This window comes from Oncorhynchus clarkii, chromosome 2, assembly GCF_045791955.1.
Source record: "Oncorhynchus clarkii lewisi isolate Uvic-CL-2024 chromosome 2, UVic_Ocla_1.0, whole genome shotgun sequence".
NCBI classification, from domain to species: Eukaryota; Metazoa; Chordata; class Actinopteri; order Salmoniformes; family Salmonidae; genus Oncorhynchus; species Oncorhynchus clarkii.
The window spans coordinates 37155138-37178097 of NC_092148.1; the positions used below are offsets into that span (position 1 = coordinate 37155138).

General features: G+C 42.4%; 1 protein-coding gene across 2 annotated transcripts in view; it reads right to left on the minus strand.

Annotated features, from left to right (window-relative positions):
• The window catches only part of LOC139367656 (receptor-type tyrosine-protein phosphatase U-like), a 343935-nt gene that overhangs the window by 73508 nt on the left and 247467 nt on the right, over nt 1-22960 (minus strand). For both annotated transcript variants that reach the window (XM_071105929.1, XM_071105938.1), the window contains exons 13-15: nt 12102-12138; nt 5426-5564; nt 2413-2570 (exon numbers count right to left, since the gene is read on the minus strand). In XM_071105929.1, the coding sequence (XP_070962030.1) occupies nt 2413-2570; nt 5426-5564; nt 12102-12138 (334 nt within the window). The remainder of the gene's footprint in view (nt 1-2412; nt 2571-5425; nt 5565-12101; nt 12139-22960) is intronic.

The window sequence follows — 22960 nt, forward strand, 5'->3', positions numbered from 1 at the left end:
ATGAAAGGAACACCGAAAGATTTTATTGTTTCAAAATGCCATCATTGATCATCAGAGTTAAAGCAAAACTATACAAAAATGTGCAGTGCCAAGGACAAGCTTCAAAAATGCTCAGAGGCAACATCCTGAGAAAGTATGGCCTGGTCAAAGAGCAAATGAAAACAGGCCAACACGTCTTCAAAACTCAAGGGAAAAAAAGTGTACCATAATTACAAAGCCACAGAAGAGATTCTATTAACGTGATGGAAAAGAAAAAGGACACAGAACAAGAAGAAAAAGCAGAAGTGCTTCTTGAATGGCACAATTCAGAACCTTTATCAGAATTTTAAGAGGGATAATTCAGAGATTAAAATGTCCTACACTGAATTCTGCAGAATACGTCCTTTTTGGGTTGTCAAGCCAAAAGTCCAGGATAGGGACACATGCCTCTGCAAAACCCGAGCCAACCTCCAGTTCATGGCGGCAAAACTACAGCATCACAAAGGGATCAGCTGCAGCAACATTGAGAACCTTATTGAGTCTTTGTGCTGTGAGAACCTGAAGAAAGAGTGCATGTACACAAAGTGCTCCCTTTGCCAAGCAAAAGAGCTTAAAACATCGGACTTTGATGCTGGTGAGCAGACATGGTGGTTTGAGTGGAAAAACAAAGCTGAAGAGAGAGAAGGAAAAACAAAAGAGGGAAACATGGAGAACTTCACTGTACATTTGACAGCAAAAGTAAAGGTGTGTAGCACACTGCAGAGTCTACTGGAGGACTTTTCCAAAGGATTGAAAGAGAAGTTGGGGAAACACGTGTACAACATTCGACATCAATACTCCAAACTGATATAATTAAAAGAGAATATGTGGAGAGATCATCGTGCATATTGACTTTGCAGAGAACTACCTGTGTAAATACACCAGTGAAATCCAGGCAGTTCCCTTCGGTGATTCTCACAAGCAGGTGGCCCTCCACACCCGTGATGAACATACCACAAATGATACAGTTTCACTTTGCTCATTGAGCTCTTCTATGCGGATGACCCCCTGCAATCTGGGCCCATCTCTCAAAAACACTGGCCTCCTTCCTTGAGCTCTTCCCATCGGCTACTTTTGGAATCTTACTTTATCTTAAATTAATTCAATGTTTAACAATGGTTGTTGTTCAAACTGTTTGCAATAAAATATTGTTTTCATAAAGTTTTTTTTTTTTGCATTAATGTCATTTCCACCACACCCATATTTTTTAGGTAAATGAGAATATTGTGTATAATTTGATTGATTGAGTGATTTGTTTTAGATAGGGTTATCATATGGTTGTTATCATAATCTCACAAAAAGGTCTCATCTCATTTTTCATGATACATTTTTTTTTCTTCCGTTTATACATTCAGGCATTGTGTTGAATAATGTATATTAGAAAAACATAAAAAATCACTTAAAATAAGATTAAATACAAATTAATGAATAAATGTATAAATTAATGTGATACAAATTAACTGTATGATATTTAATTTTCAACTAAAACTGATGTTTAATGACGTGATCGAAATGACATTTGTCAATTTTCTGTCTGAGAAAAATACATTCCTTGAATACCACGATCACAGCCATTATCAGATATTATTTCTAGACAAATCAAAAGCAATTATAATGGTGGTGTTTCAACACATTTTCATTTCTGAAAGCTTGCAGGGTCAAAGTGCTCGAAGTTGCAGAATCTCCCAGCTAAAGATAGACTAGCCAGTTAGCTTTGTAGCCATGGATTGTGCCCCCTCCATTATTTAGCTAAGTAACAGTACAGTACAGTAGCTGGTTGATGTTTTCCTTTGGTAAACAGAGTGGATGAAAGCAACATTCACCTCCACAAATGCTGTTTACATCGATACTGAATGAAGCAATTAAGGGACATCATGGGCAACTTTTTCACTTATTTTAAGGGGGAAATTCACCTTCAATGTTTTGTGCAACTGACTTAAAGTTAAGGAAACTTTAAAGAACAAGATGATTGTTCCTTCCTTCTCTGTTATGCACCTTAATATTTCAAGATAACGAGATGAGAAGGAAGACAACTAGAATCATAAATCATTTTCTTGCCTGAAGGTGTTTCACTTTACTTCTGTTTGCAATTTTATTTTTATTGTTATCTTATTAGACTGTGGATCTGCTGCAGGGAGCATAGATGCTTCTGAGGTATATGAAGTTTTTCTAAGACTAGATGGATGTTGTCGGAGGAATAACGTTCACACACAATATAGTGGGCGCGTTTGATGAACATTTTGGGAAAAGCTTGTCCTAAGTGATTATGTGAGTGAATATTTTAGTCCTCAGGTGTTCCAGGAATGAATCATAGCTTGATTGCTGGTGTCTTCTTTTTATTTGAAAGTACATACTGCAGGTGTGTGTGCTTATGCCTGTATGTGTGTGTCTTACCGCGCATGCTGCAGGTGTGTGCCATGCGTGCTGCAGAGAGGGCCACACGCTCATCCTCCTGCAGTGTACTCTGGTCAGTGAAACTGCGCTCCATCGAACCCATGTGACTCTTCTCCTGACGGTACGTTATGGGTGTGTTATTTATGTTCACTGGCTTCCTACAAACACACAGAGTGAGAGAGGGAGGGGGAGGGGGAGAGAGGGGGATAGAGAGAGCAACAGTTTTATTTGGCCACTGAAACTCTTCATTGGCAGCCAGAGACCACAAGCATGTGAATGATCAATTGGCAAAACACTGGAAAGGTAGGAGGGTGGCAGGACCAATCCACAGCCAAAGCAGCTAGACCAGCCTCTAATTGAATATGTCACTGGAACTAAGGGGCCTAGCCCAAAACATGAAAAACAGCCCCATACCATTTTTCCTCCTCCATCAAAGTTTACAGTTGGCACTATGCATTCAGGCAAGTAGCATTCTCCTGGCATCCGCCAAACCCAGAATCGTCCGTTGGACTGCCAGATGGTGAAGCGTGAATCATCACTCCAGAAAACGCTTTTCCACTGCTCAAGAGTCCAATGGCGGCGAGCTCCACACCACTCCAGCCGATGCTTGGCATTGAGCATGATGCTCTTAGGCTTACTGCTCGGCCATGGAAACCCATTACATGAAGCTCCCAACTATGTTATTGTGCTGATGTTGCTCCCAGAGGCTGTTTGGAACTCTGTAGTGAGTGTTGCAACTGAGGACAGACAATGTCTATGAGCTTCAGCACTCGGCGGTCCTGTTCTGTGAGCTTGTGTGGCCTAAAATTTCGCAGCTGAGCCATTGTTGCTCCTACACGTTTCCACTTCATAATAACAGAACATACAGTTGACCAGTGCAGCTCTAGCAGGGCAGAAATTTGACAAACTGATTGCGGGAAAGTTGGCATCCTATGACGGTGCCACGTTGACAGTCACTGAGCTCTTCAGTAAGGCCATTCAGCTAATGTTTGTCTATGGAGATTGTATGGCTATGTGCTCAATATTATACACCTGTCAGCATCGGGTATGGCTGAAATAGACAAATCCACAAATTTGAAGGGGTGTCCACATACTTTTGCATATATAGTGTATTTTAATAGGCTACATATAGGGAAAGGGGGTTACCTAGTCAGTTGCACAACAAAATGCATTTAACCAAAATATGTATTCCGCATTTAACCCAACTCCTCTGAATCAGAGAGGTGCAGGGTCTGCCTTAATCGACATCATTGGTGCCCGGGGAGCAGTTGTTGGGGGTTAACTGATGCTTTAACAGACTGGAAACGATATGAACTGAGTTCTTCCTACAACATGCCTGCTCAATGTGTAAATGTATGTTTTTTTTAAACTATAGTGCTTTGTGTTTTATTTGTAAATGAAAATGAATGTGCTGCTATATTGGCCTGGTCTCAATTGAACAATCGTTTTTTAATCTCAATGAGACTAACCTGGTTAAAAAAGGTTAAATGAAAATAAATTAAACGTATAATGCCTGTTCAGCTGGACTGGAAACTCTCCACAACCCTCTTTACCTAATTGAGAAATGTCCACCTATTTCTGAATAAGCATAGACCAAACTCTGAGTTATGATGGGGTTGGAACTAAGCTCATGAGGCATTTATATATTTCTCAAGAATTAGGGGTATATACAGTCCTCTCCGAAATGATTGGTACAGTGAATCATTTTTTGTCTTTTGGCTCTATACTCCAAAGGTTTGGACTTGAAATCAAACAATGACTATGAGATTACAGTGCAGACAGTTACACATGCACAAATATCATACTCCCAAAAAATGCAAACCTCCCCTTTTATTGTAATGATGAGAGGTTAGCATGTCTTGGGACTATGATATTTGTGCATGTGTAACTTTCTCACTCATCATGATTCACATTCATTTAGGATTATCCTTAATCATGGTAGCATCCACATTCATGTAGAAGTGTTTAAATACATATTCTATTCTTAATTACAATAAAAGTGACAAATAGTTTACCATTCATTTCTATTGGGCACAAAATCATCTGAAACACAAAACAAACAGCAAATGCATCCAACAAATTTGTAGAGTCACAAGCTTCATGTAGTCATTGCATACTATGAATTTGAAAATGCAAATACTTATTTTTTACTACTTTAAGACACATATACTTTAATACAAGTGAATTGTCTGAATACTTTTGCTCCCCTAAAATGGGGGGACTATGTACAAAAACTGTCGGAATTCCTAAACGGTTCACCCAATATGGATGAAAATACCCTCAAATTGTTTGATTTCAAATCCAAACTTGTCAAGTATACAGCCAAAAGAAGAAAAAAACTTCACTGTCCCAATAATTACAACAAAATGTATTTAAATATCATAGAGTGGGCCCATTAAAAAGCGGGCAAAACCCAGACACTCCCCTCAAGGCAGTGTCAAGTCACTCCTGTGAAAGGGAGTATATGAGTAGGGTGTAACGTCTGGGTCATATGCTGCCATAAAGGTGTGTGGGACGACCCTCTCGTTGTCACCATCTGCGGGGAGGTGAGACCTTTGGGAGCTAGCGGCTAGGCTAATCATCTCCTAAAGCACACCTTTTCCCTCCCAATTATCCTCTCATTTATGGGTCACGCTTCTGCCCGGCGTGCGTAATTACAGTAAGTGAGTAATTGAATTGTATTTGCATTTAATTAAATATTTCACACTCAAACGAGCCCTGCAGATGAGAGCGGTGTGGTCCCTCTGATACACCATAAGGGTGTAACCCTCTCTCTCTCTCTCCCTCCCTGTCACATGTTCTCTCTTCAAAACAACCTGGCACTTTGGAAAGGCAAATACGAGTTCTAGGGAAGACTCGAGAGTAGAATTAAAAAAATAGCATCAACATTCTACAGATGGTTTGTGTGGTCCAGAGAATTGTCAGTTAGGAAACAACTTATTTACCACCCTGTGTGGTAATCTGACTGAGTGAGGACTGAGAAGTGGTATAAAAATGTGGGCCAGTGACTCACCCCTTCCTGATGATGATGATGATGGCCCCCAGGAGCAGGATGAGCACCACCAGGCCCCCAGCACACACCCCCAGGATCAGCCCCATCTCCTCTGAGTGTTGGGACACCTCCAGAGCCCGCCGGTGGTCCTTACAGGCCGCTGAGAGAGAGAGATGAAGTGAGGGGAGGAAGCAGAGATGGGGAGGGATGAAGGGAGAGAGAAAGGAGGAGGGACAGAGAGGGGGGTGGAGAGAGACGGAGCGAGAGAAACAGAAGGAAGGAGAGATACAGACAGAGAGGGTTGAAAGAGGGGTGGCAGCTAGCCTAGTGGTTAGAGTGTTGGGCAAGCAACCAAAAGGTTGCTAGATTGAATCTCCGAGCTGACAAGGTAACAATCTGTCATTCTTCCCCTGAACAAGGCTCTTCCTAGGCCGCCATTGTAAATAATAATTTGTTCTTAACTGACTTGCCTAGTTAAATAAAAATGTACAAAGAGGGGGACAGAAAAAAGGATATAGGAAGAAATGTACAGGCTTAAAATGCAGATCAATAATCAATGCTTAACATACACAACAGTCATCACTGTCATATCACAATGGCTGGACTGACACTAACCACCCTGACCGCTGAGAAAAGATAGAATATTTCAAAACAGACTGACTCTTTACCGCCACATCTGTGCATTCATTCGCACGGTTTAATTTATTTATATGGCAGTATGTTTCAAGGGAAATGGGAAATGTTACATATTGAAACTCTGTCGGCTACCAGAATGTACGATAAAAACACTTACAAAGGGTGGTGCCCACATCAATAGCTCCTGCTAATATAGACACATTGTGTTCATTAGACAAAATAATTGGATGGGAGACACAAACAGACCACTGTCATGTGCGTGCTTTTCAATAGGTGAATCATACTGGATATTTCTCTGCTCTTTTAATAGCCATGGGGAAAGGTTTGCATCTTCTTTGACAATAAGAGCCCTTTGTGTCTTCGAGTGATACACAGGAAAGGAGGTTTGAGATATACTGTATGAGGCCAGGGATAAAAGTTGTTTAGGACTGGGGGAATGTTTTGTGGAGGGTCTTCACAAGCTTGCCACACTTGGTACCTGGGTCGTGTTCAACGGGCACCAAACAGAAGAACCGCAGACTGAAATAGAGAGGGCCTACCTAGACCTTTTCGCTTTTCAATTGTGTGCCCTAATGAATGTGACTTTGCTTAAAGACAAAGACATTCTGTATAACCACAGAATGTTTAATGCCACATCAAAACAAAAGCATTTTTTTGTGGTGAAATCCAAGACAACACTAATCTAAATCCAAGACGATAGTGTGGTTTATTTAAATACACACGAGTACAGTAGAGTAAGGGTGGCAGGTAGCCTAGTCGTTAAGAACGTTGGTCCCATAACTGAAAGGTTGCTAGTTCACATCCCCTAACAGGCAAGGTGAAAAAATCTGCCGTTCTACCCTTGAGCAAGGCAGTTAACAACTGCTCTTTGGGCACCAATGATGTTGATTAAGGCAGCCCCCCGCACTTCTCTGATTCAGAGGGGTTGGGTTAAATACGAAATACATTTCAGTTGAATGCATTCAGTTGTGCAACTGACTAGGTATTCCCCTTTCCCCAGTATAATTTCAAGGTGCCCCAGTGTCTAAGATACAGTAAAGGCCATTATTATAATAGCAAGTTACTCATCTCACTGGCACAAAGCTCTACACTTATGGAAATGGGCGAAGCAAGAAGCTTTTTTTTGTCTTGTAGCAGTAACCCACTGATCTACTTTCTCTGTGTAGTGTCAGCCTCTCCTTACGGCCCAAGCAGCCCTGCAACCAGCCCTGCAACCAGCCCTACTGTGCCTTTAGGAACAGCACAGCCATTCTCTAGTGGAGGAGAAAGTCAGAGCTGGCCTAAGGAAAGAGGTCTAGATAGCTAGCGGTTGGAATGAAGAGGCTCACAAGAGCAGAATGAGATCTGGGGCAGAGGAAAGAGGAAAGGGAAAAGAAGCCATGTTTTAGCCCTCTCCTTGTGCAACCAGGCCCAGGGGCATTTCATCGACCACATCCCTATGGGAGAGAATTCTTACAGTACAATTTGGAAAGGTTTGTGGTTGGTGCCCAGAGTTTTTCTTATGAAAAATCACCAAATACTGTATATGACTCGTTGCATTTGATCAATACTAAGGGATAGCCCCAAAGTTTTAGCAGCCTTGTATGTACTCTGACACTAATGTTTTTTACAGTCTATCACATTTATTCAGATAATTACCATAGATGTCATTGGTGTACAGATCACATCGACTAATGGACTCTGAGCCTTATAAATCCTCTGACAGAGTGGATACAGCCTTGGGGTTCCTTATATGAGTATCACAGGTCATCTTTTTGTGTATCACAAGTATGCTTGACATGCAAGGGTGACAGGTATAACTAATTCAGCCAGCCTCCCTTCAGAAAGTATTTATACACTTTGACTTAAGCCACATTTTGGTATGTTACAGCCTGAATACAAAATTGATTAAATATATTTGTTTTTCTTAGCCATTTACACACAATACCCCATAATGACAAAGTGAAAACATGTTTTTAGAAATATGCGCAAATTTATTGAAATTAAAAATACAGAAATATCGAATTTACATAAGTATTCACACATCTAAGTCAATATTCTGTAGAAGCACTTCATTTGTCACTTGCTCAGAATACAAGTGTAGACTTTACCGTGAAATGCTTACTTACAAGCCCTTAACCAACCGTGCATTTCAAGACGTGTTAAGAAAATACTTAACAAATAAACTAAAGTAAAAATAAAAAAAAGTTACAAAATAACATAACAATAACAAGGATTTTTACAGGGGGTACCGGTACCGAGTCAGTGTGCAGGGGTACAGGTTAGTTAAGGTCATTTGTACATGTAGGTAGGGGTGAAGTGACTATGCATAGATAATAAACAGCTAGTAGCAGGAGTGTACAAAACAAATGGAAGGGGGGGTCAATGATGAATTGTTCAGCAGTCTTATGGCTTGGGGGTAGAAGCTGTTAAGGAGCCTTTTGGTCCTAGACTAGGTGCTCCGGTACTGCTTGCCATGCAGTAGCAGAGAAAACAGTCTATGACTTAGGTGACTGGAGTCTCTGACAATTTTATGGGCTTTCCTCTGACACCGCCTATTATATAGGTTTTGTTGCAGGAAACTTGGCCCCAGTGATGTACTGAGCCATACGCACTACCCTTTGTAGCGCCTTACGGTCAGATGTCGAGCAGTTGACATACCAGGCGGTGATGCAACCGGTCAGAATGTGCCTGGTGGTGCAGCTGTAGAACTTTTTGAGGATCTGGGGACCCATGCCAAGTCTTTTCAGTCTCCTGAGGGGGAAAAGGTTTTGTTGCGCCCTCCGTGACAACTTTCTTGGCGTGGTTGGACCATGATAGTTTGTTGGTGATGTGGACACCAATGAACTTGAAACTCTTGACCCGCTCCACTACAGCCCCGTTGATGTTAATCCTTGTATTGTGCAACATTTGCCCAATATTTTCCTATAGGATTTTGCATGTGCTTAGCTCCATTACGTTCATCGCTTTATCCTGAAATACTCCCCAGTCCTTAACAATTACAATCATACCCATAACATGATGACACCACTATGCTATATAAAATATGGAGAGTGGAACTCAGTAATGTATTCTTACCCAAATATAACACTTTGAATTCAAGGAAAAAAAGTGAATTGCTTTGACACATTTTTTTTGCAGTATTACTTTAATGAATTGTTGCAAACAGGATGCATGTTTTGGAATATTACTTTTTTTAAAGGCTTCCTTCTTTTCACTCTGTCATTTAGGATAGTTTTGTGGAGCAACTACAATGTTTTTGATCCATCCTCAGTTTTCTCTTGAAACTGTTTTAAAGTCACCATTGGCCTCATGGTGAAATCCCATGAGGCCAACTGAGTTATGAAGGACGCCAGATTCTGGGTGTTTTGACACCGCATCCAAAGTGTAATCATTAACTTTACCATGCTCAAAGGGATATTAAATGTCTGCTTTTTAAAAATTAACCATTCTTTACGAAGCTTTGGAAATCCTCCCTGGTCTTTGTGGTTGAATCTGTGTTTGACATTCACTGCTCAACTGAGGGGCCTTACAGATAATTGTATGTGTGGGGTACAGAGAGGAGGTAGTCATTCAATAATCATGTTAAACACTATTATTGCACACAGAGTGAGTCCATGCAACTTATTATGTGACTTGTTAAGCACATTTCTACTCCTGAATTTAAATATGTTTGCCATAAGAAAGGGGTTGCATACATATTCACTTTTCATTTTTAATTCATTTGTAAAAATTTCAAAAAATCATAATTCCACTTTGATATTATGGGGTATTGTGTTGAGGCCAGTGACAAAACAAGCCTAATTTAATCCATTTTAAATTCAGGCTGTAACACAACAGAATGTAGAAAAAGTCAAGGGGTGTGAGTACTTTCTGAAGGCACTGTAGTTGGCAGAAGATTAATTAAAGACTTTGTTCCTACCAACACAGAGAGACGGAGAAGGCATATATAACTTCAATTCATCATGTGAAATACAGGAGTAGGCCTATATTTTTCAACCTAATAACATGGCTGCGGGTGAAAATAATTGATTTATTTTACTGACACCCTGGACAGAGACGATCATCTTGCCACATTTAGTCTGCAAATTTCTATTAAGCCAAACAATATATTTTTTCCACATTAATCCATACACCTGCCGGCTAGCTGAGAGTGGACATTGGCACTTAGAGAAGAAATATAAGTCTATTGTTGTGATGGGAGCTGCCAAGAGATTGTTAATTAAACTGTCATCTGGAAGTTGATAAGTAATCTCCAGCTTTGAAAACGAATTGTCTCCACTTTGCTGATCAAAGGCTGATTAAAAGTAATGCTTCACAACCAGAAAATGCGGTGAAAAATGCAATCATGTTTAACATTAGAGGGATCACATAGATACAAAATGACTAACCACTGATGTGTTGTACCTTGACATTTTTTATAATCTGGGTATCACGTTTCAGGTAAGACCCAAATGCAGACTGTGTTGAGGTAACAATGTTCCTTACAGCAACAGGGGCAGGCAAACGACAGGTCAATGCAGGCAGGGGTTGATAATGCAGAGTAGTGGCAAAGGCACAGGACAGCAGGCAGACACAGGGTCAGGTCAGGAAGAGGTCGGAAATCAAGAGTAGGGGCAAAGGCACAGGACAACAGGCAGGGTCAGGGGCAGGCAGAGTGGTCAGGCAGGTGGACTCAGAGTCAGGACAGGCAATGGTCAAAACCAGGAGAGCGAGGAAAATAGAAACTGAGGAAAAGCTGAGACAAAACGCGGATTGACTTGACAAACAAGATGAACAGACAGGGAATAAGTGGGGAAGATGGGCGACACCTGGAGGAGGGTGGAGACAAGCATAAGGACAGGTGAAACAGATCAGGGTGTGACACTGGGGAATCCTATTTGTCAGTTTAGTTACATCAGTTGTAGTTTCGAAAGCTGGTCTTCTTACTTAACCCTGTCGGACACGATGTTATTTCCTGTTTTTCAAGAAGGATGTTAAAAGGCTGATTAAAAAGTATCTCATGTTGATCTTAACCAATTTGAAAGCTATTTGGGGGTTAAAGTACAATGTGGCTGAATGTTCAAATACATTTCCATAGGGTTCTCATCAAGGCCCTTTACGTTTTTTCTCTCTCTCTCTCTCTCTCTGTCTGTCTCTCTCCCCAACTACAGTATGTGCCAGAGACAAGAGGCACGTACTGTTTAATGTTCATCAATGTGTCAAGACGTAATTAATCAAAGCCCAACTGGGTGTCTGTGAGGAGCAGATGGAGTGAGACTCAGAGCTAAAATGACTTGCCTTGCCTTTTGGCTTCATGCTTCAAGAGAGCCTGGTCTCTTTCATTACTCAGTCACAAAAAAGACAGCTTCACCGAAAAGTACACCTTGCCAAGACAATTTACTAGCAAGACTAGCTTATCGTTGCAGCACTATAATAACTATAAATACATGGCTATTAGTCACCACGATCCGACAGCGCACAACAGTAGTGGGGTAGAGCCTGTGGTGCCATCAGGACTCAACTTCTATGCCCTTTTCATGTTCTTTTGAGTCCCTGTGGCAGGGTGATAGAGAGTGGGGGGAGGAAGGGGTGAGAAACATTGCTCATATTGATGGGCTCAAGTAGTTACATTTGTGTTTTTGATGTGAAGGGCCCTTCTTGAGCAGACGGGTCAAAAGCCCTCAGATGTTTCCCTCCCCCTCCGAGTAGTGTAGCTGTCTGACGGGAACAGTGGAACTGCCTTTGATATGGTTGTGTTCACCCAAAGAATCATGATGAAAGCCTGACCTCTAATCTCTCCCTGCTTGTTGTCCTTTTCTCTGAAGGCAAGGAGAGGAAAGCTCACAGGAGTCTGCCTCATCACTAAACAACATGGATCTTCAGAGAAGTCCCCCTGCTTCTCCCACATGCTAAACTCCATCTTCTGTAAATGTCTGGAATACCAGCACAAAGACTAGTGTTTGGACCTGAACCCAACACATCTTTTCATCTTTGGAGATGCATTTAGAGTGTAAGGTCAACATGCTAGAGTAAAGCCTACAGGACTTCAGAGACTCGGGGAGATCCATAAAAGGTCCATAAAATATTCATGTTGAATTACCTTTGCGGGCTATTCGGATGCAGTTTATTCTGCTTTCCTGAAAAAAAGAGAGAATACAGAGATCAGAGGTGGGAACATTGCCAATGCTTTGCATTCTGTAGAATGCAGAAACGATGAACCTAGCATTATATACTATTTTGGCTGAACCATAATGAAAATGTTATTTTGACAATAAAATCACAAAGCACATTATCTTCAACAGATGAAAATTAGACAAACATTCACTGTTGGATTGTCTTACATCTTTAGAGACCAGCATATTGGATTGAAATACACTCAAAATAGAGCCCCATGAGTGGAATACTGAGGAGGCATTCAATCGGCTAAAATGATAGTCACTTACAATGATATATGACCAGTGAATGTTAATCAATATGAAAGGCAAGAGTTGAGGTGAAGTGTTAAAAGAGAGAAAGGAAGATTTTATGAAAGGGAAATTAACTGAATTGAGAAGATGGCCCTGGACCAATATGCCGCTATAAAAAGGAATTAATTTCCTTCAAATTTCAGCTGATGACATCTTGGTGTTATGAAAAGGACCTTTGTCAAACAACACTAATGAGAATTAAGACCGTAATCCAATTCCGTCTTGCCACCTCAACGAGGAGATGCATTATCAAATTAAGATTTACAGACGCTAATTCAGGCCTTATGGGACAATTATGCAAATCTGCCCATCCGGAAAGGAGCAAGAGCCCTCCTCTCAAACTGCGGCTAAATTGCCTTTTTTTATTGAAAACCCATTTCAAGCTGACTTCCTCCTAAACCCACTCTTAAACCTATGGCAATGTTTTTTCCTAAAAAGTACAGACACGTAGGGAGGCATATTGAAGACATATACACACACACACACACACACACACACACACACACACACACACACACACACACACACACATAAACGATCCTCAAACAAACTGACTAAAACATTCACACACTTTCAGCTCTCTTTTTTAGTATGAGTAAACGCTATGAAAATGTAATTGCAGGATGCTTTGGACATTCAAATACAATGGGCTCTTAGAAGACTATCAAGACAGACAGAAACCAGCCCATAAAAATACAGGGGCAATTCCTCACTGCATCAAGGCAATCATTTGCAGGAATCTATGCAGGAATCCAATGCTGATTTAACACTTGTGCTTAATACAGGCAAAACTAAATAAATGCTGTTTTTAAACTCTCGTCAGAACATTTCAGATGAACTACATGTTCACTCATTAGATTGTTCTCCAATCGAACGTGTCCCGCATATAAATACGTTGGCTTGTGTGATAATGCCCAGCCTGGCTTTCCAAAAGCAGATCTGTCAGCAAACAAATTATGAAGACTTTCAAACCATTCCGGGTGATGGGGAATAAGACTGAGCAGACTTGGTTTACTACATTTGACAGAAAAATGTGTAATGCAGAAAGTAGAGGTGATATATTTTGCAGCTCAAACCATCCATACTGGCACGTCGTCAGTCTGGGTGTAGAAGGCAGAAGAGTGGAGTTAATTGGTGATCTGGAGAGCAGAAACAGATAGCCCACATAGGGGACACTGGTGCCCTGCCGCCAACACAAACTGTGCCAGTCATGCCAGAGGGGTTGGCAGCCCTGGCAGCCATCGTTACTACAGTACACTCAGGTTAGCCTGTGTGAGTGTGCCATTAGGAGACACACTGGGTGTTGTGACTGAAATGCTGCCCATGCTATGGTCTTCAAAGAGCCAGTCAGAATGCACCCTCTTTCAAGTGCCTCTTTACATGCATCAATCAAAGCAATTGCACAGAGGCTTGACAGCAAACCTCCAGCACATTAGCATGAGTGAATGCCAAATATTGTTAGTCTGTTTCACTTTTTAAACATCTCTGCCAATGTTTATAAGGATCACTTATAGCCGTAATGTTGATCCTTAACAAAGCTTATTCAGATCAAAATAAAACATTTGCGCTGCTGAGATGTAATTAACCAAACACAGAAACTTAAGGAACAAATTAGGATTATAAAAAAAAATGTATTGGTCACATACACATGGTTAGCAGATGTTATTGCGAGTGTAGCGAAATGCTTATGCTTCTAGATCTAACAGGTCATATCAACAATTCCACAACAAAAACCTAATACACACAATCTAGTAAAGGAATGGTATAATAATATATAAATATAAAAAATATGGATGAGCAGTGACAGAGTGGCTAAGACGCAATAGATAGTGTAGGATAAAGTATACGCATGAGATGAGTAATGCGAGATATGTAAACATTCTTAAAGTGGCGTCATTAAAGTGACTAGTGTTCCATTTATTAAAGTGGCCAATGATAGCAAGTCTGTAAGTAGGCAGCCGCCTTTCTGTGCTAGTGATGGCCGTTTAACAATCTCTCGGTTTGATGCACCGGTACTGACCTCGCCTTCTGGATGGAGGCAGGGTGAACAGGCAGTGGCTCGGGTGGTTATTGTCCTTGATAATCTTTTTTTGCCTTCCTGTGACATTGGATGTTGTAGGTGTCCTGGAGGGCAGGTAGTTTGCCCCCGGTGATGCGTTGTGCAGACCGCACCACCCCCTGGAGAGCCATGTGGTTTTGGGGCGGTGCAGTTACCGTAACTGGTAGTGATCCAGCCCGACAGGATGCTCTCAATTGTGCATCTGTAAAAGTTAGTAAGGGTTTTCGATGACAAGCCACATTTTTTTCAGCCTTCTGAGGCTGAAGATGTGCTGTTGCGCCTTCTTCACAACACTGTCTGTGAGGGTGGACCATTTCAGTTTGTCGGTGATATGTACACCAAGGAACTTAAAAATTCCACTTTCTCCACTGCTTTCCTGTTGATGTGGATAGTGGGGCGCTCCCTCTGCTGTTTCCTGAAGTCCACAATCCTCTCTTTTGTTTTGCTGACATTGAGTGAGAGATTATTTTCCTGACACCACTCTCCGAGAGCCCTCACCTCCTCTCTGTAGGCTGTCTCGCTGTTGTTGGTAATAAAGCCTACCACTGTTGTGTCGTCTGCAAACTTGATGATTGAGTTGAAGGTGTGCACACACAATCGTGGGTAAACAGGGAGTAGAGGAGGGGGCTGAGAATGCATCCTTGTGCGCGTTGAGGATCAGCAAAGTGGAGATGTTGTTTCCTACCTTCACCACCTGGGGGCGGCCCGTCAGGAAGCCCAGGACCCAATTGCACAGGGCGGGGTCGAGACCTAGGGTCTCAAGCTTAATGATGAGTTTGGAGGGTACTATGGTGCTGAATGCTGAGCTGTAGTCAATGAACAACATTCTTACATAGGTATTCCTCTTGTCCAGATGGGATAGGGCAGTGTGCAGTGTTATGGCGATTGCATCATCTGTGGACCTATTGGGGCGGTAAGCAAATAATTGAAGTGGGTCTAGGGTGACATGACAGGTAGGGTGGAGGTGATATGATCCTTGACTAGTCTCTCAAAGCACTTAATTATCACAGAAGTAGTCATTTAGTTCAGTTACCTCAGCTTTCTTGGGAACAGAAACAATGGTGGCCATCTTGAAGCATGTGGGGACAACATACTGGGATAGGGATTGACTGAATATGTCCTTAAACACACCAGCCAGCTGGTCTGTGCATGCTCTGAGGACGCAGCTAGGGATGCCATCTGGGCTGGCAGCCTTGTGAGGGTTAACACGTTTAAATGTTTTACTCACGTCAGCTACGGTCAAGGAGAGCCCACAGCAGGCAAAGAAGGTGTTAAGTTTGTCTGGAAGCAAGACGTCGATGTCCGCGATGGGGCTGGTTTTCTGTTTGTAATCCATGATTGTCCGTAGACCCTGTCACATATGTCTGACACTTTGCTTGTTTGATTATATTACAGAGAGAATAACTACACTGTTTGTATTCAGCCATATTCCCAGTCGCCTTGTCATGATTAAATGCGGTGAAACGTGCTTTCAGATTAGCGCGAATGCTGCCATCCATCCACGGTTTCTGTTTAGGGGAAGTTTTAATAGTCACAGTGGGCACAACATCTCCTATACACTTCCTTATAAACTTGCTCACCGAGTCAGCATATACTTCAATGTTATTCTCTGAGGCTACCCGGAACATATCCCAGTCCACGTGATTGAAGAAATCTTGAAGCGTGGAATATGATTAGACCTCAGCACGGGTGCTTCCTGTTTTAGTTTATGCCTATAGGAAGGGAGCAACAAGATGGAATCATGGTCAGATTTGCCAAAAGGAGGGTGGGGGAGGGCATGTTACTTGCTCATGTACTGCATTCGAGATGCTAATAGAATTTCTTTGTGAATTTCAAATGATCTTTTGTTATAATCTTCAGATACAATAAATGCAGCCTCAGGATATATGGTTTCCAGTTTGCATGAAGTCCAATGAAGTTCCTTGAGGGCCGTCTGATATACACGGCTGTGACAATAACCGGTCGGCATTTGATTGTGAGGAATTCTAGGTCAAGTGAACAAAAGGACTGAGTTCCTGTATGTTGTTACGATTACACAATGAGTCATTAATCATGAAACATACACCCCTGCCTTTCCTCTTACCGGAGAGATGTTTATTTCTGTCGGCATGATGCACTGAAATTCCCGTTGGCTGTACAGACTCCCGACAGCATATCCCAAGCTAGCTATGTTTCCGTGAAACAGAGTATGTTACAATGTTGGATATCTCTTTGGAAAGCAACTCTTGCCCTGATTTCATCGTCTTTGTTAAATAGGGAGTGGACATTAGAGAGTAATATACTCGGGTGGTATGCGCACCTCCAAAGCCTCACTAGAAGATCGCTCCGTCTCATTCTCCTCCGTCGGCATTGCTTTAGGTTGGCCTTTGGAATCAGTTCAAATGCACTGGGAGATGCAGACAAAGGATTCGCTTTGGGAAAGTCGTATTCCTGGTCGTAGTGCTGGTTTTGCTGGTAAGTTGACTTCTCTCTGATATCCAATAGTTCTTCCCGGCTATATGTAATACCACTTAAGATTTTCTGGGCTAACAATATAAGAAAGAATACATAAAAAAAAACGAATTACTGTAGTATCCTAAGGATTAGAAGCGAAGCTGCCATCGGCGCCATCTTGCGGAATATAAGCACAGTATACTGTATAAGACCTGAGCAGGAATACTGAACTCCACCCGAAAAATAACCAGATCATCAAAAATGCAGTGAAGTAGGTTGCTCAATGGAAGATTTAAATACCAAAAATATACTCATGCCCGGTGAGAAACACCGTCAGTAGAGAGAGTTACCATCGTTCAACTGTCAAACACATTTCTAGTGGGACAAGGGGGACTACAAGGGGGACCTCCTGAAGGTTAGGGCTTCCGAGTGCCGCAGTGGTCTAAAACACTGCATCTCAGTGCTAGAGGCGTCACTACAGACCCCGGTTCAATTCCAGGCTGAATCACAATCAGCCATGATTGGGTGTCCCATAGGGCGACACAATTGGCCCAGTGTCATCCGGGTTTAGCCAGGGTAGGCCATCATTTTAAATAAGAATTTGTTCTTAACTGACTTACCAAGTTAAATAAAAACAGTTTTTAAACGTTAATCACATTGTAGACCTGGACCAAGGAATGAGGCAGGCCAAAAACCACCCAGATAATAAACGTTGCCTGACATACAAGTCCAGAACATTCTAACAGCTCTCCCTGCTAATTTGAAACTATCTCAGATCACCAGAGTTTTGCTGTAGTCAAGTGATAACCTTCAAACAAATGTCAACCAAATCACAATGAGGTTACTGTTTCTTTAAGAAAGACCATACATTATCAAACAAATCAGGTACATCATGACATTGCTGTTAGAATAGCAAGCTAGGGGAATCTTAATCGTCATAAAATGAATCCAGCTATCCAGCCTACAGTGTCTTCAGAAAGAATTCAGATCCCTTGACTTTTTCCACATTTGTGAGGTTAGAGCCTTATTCTAAAATGTATTCAATAGTTTTTTCCCTCTTCAATCTACACACAATACCATCTAATGTCAATGCAAAAAAAAGTTTAGACATTTTTGCTAATTTCAAAAAAATAATACATTTACAAAAGTATTCAGACCCTTTACTCAGCACTTTGTTGAAACTCCTTTGGCAGCAATTACAGCCATAGTCTTTTTGGGTATGACGCAACAAGCTTGGCACACCTGTATTTGGGAATATCTCCCATTCTTTGCTGTAGATCCTCACAAGCTTTGTCAGGTTGGATGGGTTGTCTTGATGCAAGGCTATTTTCAAGTCTCTCCAGCGATGTTAGATCAGGTTCAAGTCCAAGCTCTGTCTGGGCCACTCAAGGACATTCAAAGAGTTGTCCCGAAGCCACTCCTGAGTTTGTGTTGGCTGTGTGCTTAGGGTCGTTGTTTTGTTGGAACCTTCGCGCCAGTCTGAAGTCCTGAGTGCTCTGAAGCAGGTTTTCATCAAGGATCTCTCTGTACTTTGCTCCGTTTATCTTTGCCTCGATGCTATCTAGTCTCCCAGTCGCTGCTGCTGAAAAACTCCCCCACAGCATGATGCTGTCACCACCAGGATTCACCTTAGGGATGGTGCCAGGATTCCTCCAGACATGACGCTTGGCATGCAGGTCAAAGAGTTCATTCATCAGACAAAATAATATTGTTTGTCATGGTCTGAGAGTTGTTAGGTGCCTTTTGGCAAACTCCAAGCGTGCTGTCATGTGCCTTTGACTGAGGAGGGGCTTCCAACTGGCCACTCTACCATAAAGGCCTGATTGGTGGAATGCTGCAGAGATGGTTGTCATTCTGAAAGGTTCTCCAATCTAAACAGAGGAACTCTAGAGCTCTGTCAGAATTCTCATCGGGTTCTTGGTCACCTCACTGACCAAGGCCCTTCTCCCCCGATTGCTCAGTTTGGCCTGGCGGCCAGCTCTAGGAAGAGTCTTGGTGGTTCCAAACTTCTTCCATTTAAGAATGATGGATGCCACTGTCTTCTTGGGGACCTTCAATGCTGATGAAATGTTTTGGCACCCTTCCCCAGATCTGTGCATCGACACAATCATGTCTCGGAGATCTACGGCAATTCCTTCAAACTCATGTTTTTTTTTGCTCTCACATTATTGTCAACTGTGGGACCTTATATAGACAGGTGTGTCCCTTTCCAAATCATGTCCAATCAACTTAATACCATAGGTGGACTCCAATCAAGTTGTAGAAACATCTCAAGGATGATAAATGGAAACAGGATTCACCTGAGCTCAATTTCGAGTCTCATTGCAAAAGGTCTGAATACTTATGTAAATAAGGTATTTCTAAAACCCCGTTTTCGCTTTGTCATTATGGGGTATTGTGTGTAGATTGCTCATCCATTTTAGAAGAAGGCCCCCCACATAACAAAATGTGGAAAAAGTCAAGGGATCTGAATACTTTCCGAAGGCACTGTATATCCCGTGAGTGGCCCTGCCATATACTTATTCTGGCTTTACATTATACACTGTAGCGGTATTGTTAGAGAGGGGTAAAGATAAAGATTTTGTTTGGGCGCCAGGTATTAACCCTGCCGAAAGGAAAAGAGTAGGATAGATAGAGTAATCATCCCAGACACACACACACATCAGCAGAAGAGACTGCCTAGAGTGTAGCCTGTTAGCCAGATAGCCAGCCATTGGAGAGAAAAGATAAGACACACCATATATATATATTTTTTTTCACCTTTATTTAACCAGGTAGGCAAGTTGAGAACAAGTTCTCATTTACAATTGCGACCTGGCCAAGATAAAGCAAAGCAGTTCGACAGATACAACGACACAGAGTTACACATGGAGTAAAACAAACATACAGTCAATAATACAGTATAAACAAGTCTATATACGATGTGAGCAAATGAGGTGAGAAGGGAGGTAAAGGCAAAAAAGGCCATGGTGGCAAAGTAAATACAATATAGCAAGTAAAACACTGGAATGGTAGTTTTGCAATGGAAGAATGTGCAAAGTAGAAATAAAAAGAATGGGGTGCAAAGGAGCAAAATAAATAAATGAAATACAGTAGGGAAAGAGGTAGTTGTTTGGGCTAAATTATAGGTGGGCTATGTACAGGTGCAGTAATTTGTGAGCTGCTCTGACAGTTGGTGCTTAAAGCTAGTGAGGGAGATAAGTGTTTCCAGTTTCAGAGATTTTTGTAGTTCGTTCCAGTCATTGGCAGCAGAGAACTGGAAGGAGAGGCGGCCAAAGAAAGAATTGGTTTTGGGGGTGACTAGCGAGATATACCTGCTGGAGCGTGTGCTACAGGTGGGAGATGCTATGGTGACCAGCGAGCTGAGATAAGGGGGGACTTTACCTAGCAGGGTCTTGTAGATGACATGGAGCCAGTGGGTTTTGCGACGAGTATGAAGCGAGGGCCAGCCAACGAGAGCGTACAGGTCGCAATGGTGGGTAGTATATGGGGCTTTGGTGACAAAACTGATTGCACTGTGATAGACTGCATCCAATTTGTTGAGTAGGGTATTGGAGGCTATTTTGTAAATGACATCGCCAAAGTCGATGGTCAGTTTTACAAGGGTATGTTTGGCAGCATGAGTGAAGGATGCTTTGTTGCAAAATAGGAAGCCAATTCTAGATTTAACTTTGGATTGGAGATGTTTGATATGGGTCTGGAAGGAGAGTTTACAGTCTAACCAGACACCTAAGTATTTGTAGTTGTCCACGTATTCTAAGTCAGAGCCGTCCAGAGTAGTGATGTTGGACAGGCGGGTAGGTGCAGGTAGCGATCGGTTGAAGAGCATGCATTTAGTTTTACTTGTATTTAAGAGTAATTGGAGGCCACGGAAGGAGAGTTGTATGGCATTGAAGCTTGCCTGGAGGGTTGTTAACACAGTGTCCAAAGAAGGGCCAGAAGTATACAGAATGGTGTCGTCTGCGTAGAGGTGGATCAGAGACTCACCAGCAGCAAGAGCGACCTCATTGATGTATACAGAGAAGAGAGTCGGTCCAAGAATTGAACCCTGTGGCACCCCCATAGAGACTGCCAGAGGTCCGGACAGCAGACCCTCCGATTTGACACACTGAACTCTATCAGAGAAGTAGTTAGTGAACCAGGCGAGGCAATCATTTGAGAAACCAAGGCTGTCGAGTCTGCCGATGAGGATGTGGTGATTGACAGAGTCGAAAGCCTTGGCCAGATCAATGAATACGGCTGCACAGTAATGTTTCTTATCGATGGCGGTTAAGATATCGTTTAGGACCTTGAGCGTGGCTGAGGTGCACCCATGACCAGCTCTGAAACCAGATTGCATAGCAGAGAAGGTATGGTGAGATTCGAAATGGTCGGTAATCTGTTTGTTGACTTGGCTTTCGAAGACCTTAGAAAGGCATGGTAGGATAGATATAGGTCTGTAGCAGTTTGGGTCAAGAGTGTCCCCCCCTTTGAAGAGGGGGATGACCGCAGCTGCTTTCCAATCTTTGGGAATCTCAGACGACACGAGAGGTTGAACAGGCTAGTAATAGGGGTGGCAACAATTTCGGCAGATAATTTTAGAAAGAAAGGGTCCAGATTGTCTAGCCGGCTGATTTGTAGGGGTCCAGATTTTGCAGCTCTTTCAGAACATCAGCTGAACGGATTTGGGAGAAGGAGAAATGGGGAAGGCTTGGGCGAGTTGCTGTTGGGGGTGCAGTGCTGTTGACCGGGGTAGGAGTAGCCAGGTGGAAAGCATGGCCAGCCGTAGAAAAATGCTTATTGAAATTCTCAATTATGGTGGATTTATCAGTGGTGACAATGTTTCCTATCTTCAGTGCGTGCAGTGGGCAGCTGGGAGGAGGTGTTCTCATTCTCCATGGACTTTACAGTGTCCCAGAACTTTTTTGAGTTAGTGTTGCAGGAAGCAAATTTCTGCTTGAAAAAGCTAGCCTTGGCTTTTCTAACTGCCTGTGTATAATGGTTTCTAGCTTCCCTGAACAGCTGCATATCACGGGGGCTGTTCGATGCTAATGCCATAGGATGTTTTTGTGTTGGTTAAGGGCAGTCAGGTCTGGGGAGAACCAAGGGCTATATCTGTTCCTGGTTCTAAATTTCTTGAATGGGGCATGTTTATTTAAGATGGTTAGGAAGGCATTTAAAAAAAATAGGCATCCAGGCATCCTCTACTGACGGGATGAGATCAATATCCTTCCAGGATACCCCGGCCAGGTCGATTAGAAAGGCCTGCTCGCTGAAGTGTTTCAGGGAGCGTTTTACAGTGATGAGTGGAGGTCGTTTGACCGCTGACCCATTACGGATGCAGGCAATGAGGCAGTGATCGCTGAGATCTTGGTTGAAGACAGCAGAGGTGTATTTAGAGGGCAAGTTGGTTAGGATGATATCTATGAGGGTGCCCGTGTTTAAGGCTTTGGGGAGGTACCTGGTAGGTTCATTGATAATTTGTGTGAGATTGAGGGCATCAAGTTTAGATTGTAGGATGGCTGGGGTGTTAAGCATATTCCAGTTTAGGTTGTCTAGCAGCACGAGCTCTGAAGATAGATGGTGGGCAATCAGTTCACATATGGTGTCCAGAGCACAGCTGGGGGCAGAGGGTGGTCTATAGCAGGCGGCAACGGTGAGAGACTTGTTTTTAGAGAGGTGGATTTTTAAAAGTAGAAGTTCAAATTGTTTGGGTACAGACCTGGATAGTAGGACAGAACTCTGCAGGCTATCTTTGCAGTAGATTGCAACACCGCCCCCTTTGGCAGTTCTATCTTGTCTGAAAATGTTGTAGTTTGGAATTAAAATTTCAGAATTTTTGGTGGTCTTCCTAAGCCAGGATTCAGACACAGCTAGAACATCCGGGTTGGCAGAGTGTGCTAAAGCAGTGAATAGAACAAACTTAGGGAGGAGGCTTCTAATGTTAACATGCATGAAACCAAGGCTATTACGGTTACAGAAGTCGTCAAAAGAGAGCGCCTGGGGAATAGGAGTGGAGCT